This window comes from Ylistrum balloti, unplaced genomic scaffold, assembly GCF_031769215.1.
Source record: "Ylistrum balloti isolate Yb309-2 unplaced genomic scaffold, AGI_CSIRO_Ybal_v1 Utg371142, whole genome shotgun sequence".
NCBI classification, from domain to species: Eukaryota; Metazoa; Mollusca; class Bivalvia; order Pectinida; family Pectinidae; genus Ylistrum; species Ylistrum balloti.
The window spans coordinates 90,621-100,328 of NW_026782626.1; the positions used below are offsets into that span (position 1 = coordinate 90,621).

The 9,708-nt window shown below is 33.8% G+C and overlaps 1 protein-coding gene across 1 annotated transcript; it reads left to right on the forward strand.

The window, feature by feature from the left end:
- Positions 1-5,616: 5,616 nt before the first annotated feature.
- Positions 5,617-8,043, forward strand: LOC132561036 (uncharacterized). The gene has a single exon (XM_060225753.1). It carries the CDS (start codon positions 5,617-5,619, stop codon positions 8,041-8,043), a length of 2,427 nt encoding a protein of 808 aa, XP_060081736.1.
- Positions 8,044-9,708: the final 1,665 nt, after the last annotated feature.

Genomic DNA, 9,708 nt, shown 5'->3' on the forward strand with positions numbered 1-9,708 from the left:
CTGATATGTTGACACTGTAATTTTTTATCCCGATATGTTGACATTGTGATGTTTTATCCTGGTGTGTTGACACTGTGATGTTTTATCCTGATATGTTGACACTGATGTTTTATCCTGATATGTTGACACTGTGAGGTTTTATCCTGATATATTGATACTGTGAGATTTTGTTTCTGATGTGTTGACATTGTGAGATTTTGTTCCTGATGTGTGGTGTTTTATCCTGTTGTGTTGACACTATGAAGATTCATCGTAATGTCTAAATTTTTACCGATGTAGGTGTGTGTCGTTCTTGTATGTTTACATTCTGGATATTCTTCAAAGTCTTATCTCTTTCTTTCAATTCCTTTTCTGGCGGTCTGATGTCTTGTCGCTTTTATCATCAAAGTCCTTTTTCTTGTAAATTATATCACCAATAGAGAGTAATTTATTCAGTATATAAGAATATCTTTGTTAGACATCTATTGATCTGCGATCGAGTGGTATCAATTATGCATTTATGTATGCAATAGAAAGAAACATAGCGATGACCTTAAACCCAATGGTTAAACGTCTGACCAGCCCAACAAAAATATTTCATATATTTATTACGCAATATTTAAATCTGAAACCTGCAACAATGTTATGTAGAAGTTTCTCTATTTAAAATATTCCAAAGTAAAAGAAGCAAAACGTTCCCAGATGTCAGATAATTGGAAATAAATTAAAATATGTCTTGTAAAACTTACATTTATTTATAAGTTAAGTTGACAATGCTTTTGAGACCCATTTGGAACGTAATGATTTGTTATCTATCAGACCTGTTATCAAACACGATCTTGTACAAACATTACCTGTGAAATTAAGTCCACATGTAGTTAAATGTACCTGTTGAACATTCCTCCTGGTTTTTCATAAGATGGAAGTGACGGTGTTGTCATGGAAACGCCATGCACGAATTTCGTACCTGTTGTGATTGGGTGTTCTCGTTTGTCTGATTTTTGTAAAAGAAATTAATGTATTGTGTAAATATTGATACTAAAGTTGATATTTTTGTGAATTCATTTGATCATTTAGATATTAAATTATAGGATATTTCCATTACAGCAAACCTCTTCACATTATCAATCAATAATCATATAATACCATCACCGAAATAGTCGAAATACGATAGAGACAAATATGATTTATAACAAAAATATTACATTGGTACACAATATAAAGTATACATTGATTGATACACAATATATAGTATACATTGATTGATACACAATATATAGTATACAATGGTTAATACACAATATATAGTATAAATTGGTTGATACACAATATAAAGTATACATTGGTTAATACACAATACATGGTATACAATGGTTAATGCACAATATATAGTATACATTGGTTGATACACAATATATTGTATACATTGGTTGATACACAATATATAGTATACATTGGTTAATGCACAATATATAGTATACATTGGTTAATACACAATATATAGTAACATTGGTTAATACACAATATATAGTAACATTGGTTGTGCACAATATATAGTATACATTGGTTGATACACAATATATTGTATACATTGGTTAATACACAATATATTGTATACATTGGTTGATACACAATATATAGTATACATTGGTTAATACACAATATATAGTATACATTGGTTGTACACAATATATTGTATACATTGATTGATACACAATATATAGTATACATTGGTTGATACACAATATATAGTATACATTGGTTAATACACAATTTATAGTATACATTGGTTAATACACAATATATTGTATACATTGGTTAATACACAATATATAGTATACATTGGTTGGTACACAATATATAGTATACATTGGTTGTACACAATATATAGTATACATTGGTTGATACACAATATATTGTATACATTGGTTGTACACAATATATAGTATACATTGGTTAATACACAATATATAGTATACATTTATTAATACACAATGTATAGTATACATTGGTTGTACACAATACAAGTATACATTGGTTAATACACAATATATAGTATACATTGGTTAATACACAATATATAGTATACATTGGTTGTACACAATATATAGTATACATTGGTTGTACACAATATATAGTATACATTGGTTGTACACAAGATATAGTATACATTGGGTGATACACAATATATAGTATACATTTATTAATACACAATGTATAGTATACATTGATTGTACACAATGTATAGTATACATTTATCAATACACAATGTATAGTATACATTGGTTGTATACAATATATAGTATACATTGATTGATATGGACTTCACATGTTGGTATCGAATAAAATAACACATTTCTTTGATGAACAACTTTATCTCCTACTTGTAATGTATAAACCTTATGACGATATACTTGTATTTGTGTAACTTCAAACTTTGAATGTTTAGTTACATTCCAAGGTATTTTCCGTAAGTTATTTATACCTTCTGGACGAAAACGGTAAATAAATCTCCCTAAAAAAATTATATTTTATCTTGTACAGATAAAAGTGTAAAATCTACAAATTAATTTGTAAAATTTACAGATTAATGTGTGTAAAACATAATATAAAAAAGTTTTAAAGTTGCACTTATACGCTTCCATACCTTGGGCATGTTATTTAGCAGAGGTTCTTTCAACTGTATCTCCATTCGCACAATTTGTAAAAATTATCTGTAAATTTTACACTTTAATCTGTAAATTTTACACTCTTCTCTGTAAATTTTACACTTTAATCTGTAAATTTTACACTCTTTGTAAATTTTACAGATTAAACTGTGAATTATTAGTGTAAAATTTACAGATTATTGTGTGTAAAAAAGTTTTAAGTTGCAGTAATACGTTTCCGTACGAAGGTAATGGTTTCAACACAGGAGTTAAAAGCTACAGCCTATCTAAAAAAAAAAAAAAGAAAGAAAGAAAAAACGTTTATCGATATTTTCTTCCTGGTTTTTGTTCGTTTTGTTTTCATAATGTAAAATGCCATATCAAGTAATTACAAGTATTCCAGAATATTCTCTTTGGGTTGGTTATGTAAATAGACGTTCTTATAACACAACCGAAGAATTTCGTACACTCCATAACGTCAGTGCTAAACCGCCTCACGCGGGGCTGTGGTCATTTGTCTGAAGAAGATGACAATACTATCCATTCAATCAGGTGAAGCGCAGGAAAAATAATCCCAATGTTTATAAAACCTACAGCGTTAAATCGGTCGAGAGTGACAGCGTATTAATTGCAACAAAAGGAACTGAAATAAGTGTATTGATCCATCCGCCATATCAATGACGAGAAATTTTTACTTTCGTGTGGCTCAAACTTCATATTTTTTCTTTCTTTCAAAACAATAAAACACCAATGAAAATTATTATTTTTTACAATATTAATATTCCATCCAGTGGTCGAGGTAGTAAGGACGAACGGACTACAGTAACCACTCTATCACCCCACACAGTAGTCAGTCATACAACAGTGAGGACGAACGGACTTAAGTAAAAATCTACCTCCCCTTACAGCAGTCAATCACACAACAGTGAGGACGAACGGACAACAGTAACCATGGTACCATCTCAAACAGTGGTCAAAGTCACACAACTGTGAGGACGAACGGACTAAAGTAGAAATCTACCTCCCCATACAGCAGTCAGTCACACAACAGTGAGGACGAACGGACTACAGTAACCATGGTACCATCTCAAACACGGTGGTCAAAGTCACACAACTGTGAGGACAAACGGACAATAGTAACCATGGTACCATATCAATCAGTAGTTTAAGTGACGTAGCATGAGGACGAACAGACTACATTAACCGGTCATTTTACCATTCTAAACAGTAGTCAAAGTGACGTAACATGAGGACGAAAGGACTACATTAACTGGTCATTTTACCATCCTAAACAATAGTAAAAGTGACGTAACAGAGAGGACGAACAGACTACAGTCAGCATTTGATCACTCCACACATAAGTCAAAGTGATGTAACAGAGAGGACGAAAGTTTGAAATTATCAAACGTCAGAATTATGAAATCTATTGAACTGTGAGGCAAATGCACCTCCCATCTAGATTTTGATATATATAATTCGAACGATTTTGATTGACATCAGTCGCCTCCTATGCATCAAATAGTAAATCATTAAACTATTAATACTGAAGTCTTGGAGAAATCTCTATTAGAATCTAGTTTTATTGATAATTGTTATATATATATGCCAAAACTTTACATCTTCCGACGTGGTGCAGGGATGTCACTTTGTGACATTTTCGTCAGTAATACATTCCGATACCGTATTATGGAATGAAAAAATGATTTGCGGCATACTTCCAATCAATTTTTCACAATGCAGTGTGTCATTTTTTGATCCATTGCTATAACATGTAACCCGTGCCTGTCGCACTAGTTTGGTCAAAGTTAAAGGGAAATAACTCCGTCAGCCTCGAAGAATTCTCAACGCAATCACCACAATATCAAAATGTAGATAGATTGATACAAATGATGTTTCGCATTTGTAGCATTTTCATTTATTTTTATTTTATCTTAGGATTTTTACAGATACAGATACCTCCGTGTTTGGGAACGACATACAGTATACTATTCAAAGTTTCTCTGCAGAAAGGACCTCTTTCAGGAGCAAAGGAATTTTGCCCACACACCAAATCAAGTAAAAGTGAGTTATTTTTGTAGCACCCTGAGTGACTACCCACGAAATAGGGTAAACAATTCAAAAGGTCCATAGGGCCTGTGCTATGATCCATATAGTGTTAGAGTTGTAACGATACGAGTATGACAGGATTAAGTTTTTTCATCCGAAAAAGTAATAAAACCACAGCATACATTACCAAATAATATACTGTTTGATCAACAAGGATCAGTTTGACAATGTGGTGGTATATATGTATCAAAATAGCATAAAATAAATTGGAATAATAATAATAATAAAAACACCACACATAGTTTCAAAATTTAAAAAACGTGATTCATGTACAGTTATTGAATAAAATCTGTTTTGAACAAACTAGATTCGCAAATCCAAGTATGATATAGAACATGCACATACATGTACAACATGTGTACGTCGGGATAAATAAGAATCCAGAATTTATTATGATGCAATAACTAGAATAATTTTGCGCATGCTATGGTGTAAAACATGTAGACGTTTATCACTGTTCCTAATAAGCCTCGAACTCACCAATAGTGATAACCGTTCTTACCTGTTCAGTGTCGATGTCTTGTCGCTAGATGGCAGCAGAAATGCAATTTCCGGTTTTGTGATAGGTAAACGTCAAAGTCCACTCAGGTGTAAAGTATTTCTCCAGCCATGTAAACACACGACTTGACATGTCTATAGCTTAAGTGATTATTGATAAACTGGGTTCGGGAATATACTCTGACTTCAGAAGCAAATCCATGTGTCTGAGAAATGGAATTTAAACGGGTATCGTGTTGTTGTGAAACGAAAGAAAAAAAGCAGATATATTTTGAGAGAAGCAGGTGGCAGACGATCGATTCAGTACGGTACTGTAGACCAAGTCATTAAGCATTGTGCGGATCACCACTTCTGCTAATGGAATCGATTGTCAGGAAGTAGCGCTATGGCATCTTCTAATTTGTCTGAAAAATCGTCGTCGAACTCATCTGATATCCAGTACGCTGCTTCTACAGGAACATTTCTTGTTTTGTTCATTTTGGCAGGGACTATCTGCAACGGTTTGATAATAGTTAGTATACTGTCTTCGAAAAAACTCAGGAGTTCCGCTTTTCATTTACTGTCAATAAACCTTGCAGTTGTTAACATTTTGGAATGTCTCCTGAACATGACTTTCAATTTGACAACTGTCATGTCAGAAGATACGTTGAAGGGTGTGAGCACTGTTTGCAAAGTAAACGCCTTTTTTATAAGTATTGTATGGATCGAATCCATTCTGGGCATTACATTTATGGTTGTTGAAAGAATGGCAGCAATGAAAAATACAGACAAAATTGATGTTATACAACGACCGAAACGCATTGCTATTATGGTAGCATACACCTGGGTGCATTCAACTGCATTCAGCCTCCCTCTTGCCACCGGTCTTGTGCCTGTTAGTGTTTATTCTGACATCAACTCCTGTCTCATTTCGGTAAAATCTTCAGCTGCCTATATTGGAACTTTGTGCCTCTGTTGTCTGATAGGTCCAATTGTTGTGACTGTGATCTTATATATTATAACCATGAAAAATGCCTTTGCCGAAAAGTCCTCAGTTCAGGCTCAAATGACTCGTCATCAATATTCTAATGATGTTGATGAACCAAACTTTTATAAGGAATTCGCCGGAGCAAAATTTTCTGGAATAATTTTAATAAGCTGGATATTCTTGTCTGCACCATTTGTGGTATCTATCTTTGTGTATTTATATGGATACAGTGGCATGAATTTAGATTCTGGGTTAAAAACATCACATTCATCTATTATGTATTTTTTGCTACTTTGGTTAAAGTATTGTAATGTTTATATTCTTCCGTTATTTTCACTTTGTTATAAAAAAGAATTTTGGTTAAATTTTAGAGACGTTTTATTTTGCAAGAAAAAGAACTCTGTAAATGATGTTGCGAACAAAAACAACAGATTGAGTCTTGATAGCCAAGATAAGATAGAGAGAATAGAATCAGGAGAAAAGAAAATAAAAGAAGAAAAAATGAAGGAAGCATTTATTCACAATTCTGGATTTCAAGTTCCAGTGTTATTTGCCACAGCAAAAGGTGTACATATACAGACATCCGAGTCTGAAGTTATTGTTGATGATCATGGGACTGTTGGAAAGAAATGTGATGTGTTTGGATCTCAGGAGAAGCTACACCAATTTGGAGAAGACACAAGTGACTATGATTCTAGTAATGAGCTGGATCCATTTTCTGTATCACACCCAGTTTCCACAAAAAATTTAAGAAACCAAACTCATACTTCATTGCAACATAGATCTAGCTCACAGCCAGAAGTCAGAACTAAAGGGCAGACTTCTGACCAACCAACATCTATTACAGTCACCTCAGCTGTCGATTCAGGATTGGACATCAGTGGTATGAATAAGAGTGGACGTTACTCAAGTCCAAATTTGACGTATGACAGGAGTGTGTCTTGTCCTTCAGGGGATACCAATACATCGCATCAATCATTCATTTCAACATCACAAAATACAATGGATACCACAGTAAGTGAAAGCAATGTGAACAGTACAAGCTCAAATGCTGAAGACAATCAAATACCAGAAACAGAATTATTTGCTCAAAAAGAGGGATGTGAAAACCATGCATATAGTGCTGACACAAGTGATATAGAAAGGTGCAATAACTCATCTGGTCAAAGACAGACTGACCAAATGAGTGACCAGGCAACAGATACTGAGATTACATTAGACAAAAATATTCCAGGTTTACAAGATGGTGCTGCCACTGGTTGTATTGTGGTGAAAAATGAAGTTTTAAACCTACCAAGCAATGATAGTGTGGACATTTCAGGTGTCATGCCAGCAACACCAAGCAAAAAGAAAAAGAAACATAAAAAGCAAAATAAGAGTTCAAATTACACTGGAATTTTACGAAATGGAAGTGAGGAGCTGAGTCCTCCTAGACCTCCACCAAGACTGGCACCATTACAAGGTTGTCACCAGCCTCTGTATCAGAGAATGACTGAAACAGAAACTGCTGCATCATCTGATGTTCCACAGAACAGTAATTCAGAAGGGGCAACGGGAGTTACATCTCACAAAGCTGCAGTATATGAAGTAAAACATGACAGAAAGACAAAAAACAAAACAAAACAAAGAAATGCTGACAGTCAAAGCCAAACTTCATTACTAGATTCTGGAAGTTCTGCAGAATTAAAATGTTTGAAAGATTCTATGTTTGGTGTATCAGAATCTGATGGATATTCCTCACAAGTGTTGGAAGTTACAACACCAAGTGCTTGTAATCTGGTAGATCTTTCTAAGGAGTTTGGACGCATTTCTCCAAGCCAGACCCAACATTCTCATGCAGATTGATATTGTAAGTATATATATTAAATGGAGTATCAGTTCTTTTTCACAGCAGAGGTTTTTTCTTGTTTTTTTTCATCTTAATTGCAAGATGATGTCAAATTTATTTAACATTTGATAATTCAATACTATGGCACTTTAAATCTAATGTAATGAAGACTTGTTGGAACTCATACACATTATTTATCCAAAATATGTATAAGCCTTCAAAGTGCCTTTTAAAGTCTGATACTACTAATAGGGTAAGTCATTTGAAGGATTAATACCTTATTTTCTCAACAATAATGCCATGTCTAATAAAAAGCCCATCAATTTATATGCTGTTCAGTAAGATTACACACCAATGCGTGCTGATTTGTTGCCTGTGATATGCCCACTTCTTTATTTTGAGTAATTATGTGTTGTCATATTAAGGAATTATTGCTGGATAGATGTCAAAGACAATTACATACAAGTCTTTTTATAATCTGAGGATTCCGTTTCTGTGGAAAGCATATTTAGCATTATATAGCTAAAGGTATTGATTCCGAGATGAAGTCCTCTACACTTGTTAGTGTTGGTAAAAATTTGAAATGTACATTTGTGTTTGAGATCATTATCAAATACAAAAGTGAAAAGTCCACACTCTGTACTAAGATTATATTCAGACTTCAAAATACCTGGATGCCAAGTAATATGAAAAGGGCCATGTTTTGTAAGTTTGCAGTCTAATACGATATCGTCGCTGCATTCCTGGTGACCGATAGTCAACTTTAAACCTTATTTAGAACAGGATGTATATGAAGTGATCAATAAGCTAGTCCATGATATAAGGCAATCTATTACACCCCTCAGCCCCGCCCCCCACCCCGCCAACCCCAACCTGACTACTTTAAGAAAATCTGGATCAGATTTTTTGATAATGATTAATGATTTATAAGCACATTTTGTATAACCTGTTTAAATCCTTCAATACTCAGTATTTCTTGACTGAGGTGAGAGGGTAGTGAAGAGGTAATTCATTCAAATGTCACTTACATGATTCCAGGCCATCTTGTTATAGGGATTTCTCAATGTATTGAGTCACCTGTCCAACCACACTGGGTTTTCCCAGGAACTCCAGGGTTTGTTTCCTCTCACAGTGAGAAAATTCCATGTGCTTTTCATCCAGTCCAACATTATAGTTATTAATTGAAGTTGAAATGTACAATGTATCTTTTTTTTAGAATCATTAAAATGTAAATAAATATAAACTTGTTCATTTTACAACAATTGTAAAACAAGTTATCACTGCCTATACTAATCACTCTTGTTGGTGCAAATGAAAGCGTGTGAGGAGTCTTACATATGTATTGTGGGAGAAAACTGGAACACTCAGGGGAAATAACCAGAGTGGTCGGGCAGGAGAACTGTTACCCATTATCCTTTACGGGAAATAAACTCTGCATGGCTAGGTGAAAGACTAGTGTTACCACTGCACCACCTGACCATCCTGATATAAATTGAATTAAAATTTTGATTGCCGGTAAGCTGTTAATTCTTAATTTTCCTGGAATTTTTGTTAACTTGTATGACAAGTCCAGATGAAAGTCTATAGAGAGCCAGTGATTTTTGTAGGATATTTTCAGGCAAGTCATGAATACCATTTCCAAACTTTTTCTGAGTCCCATCACTCAGATATAGTAGATCCTC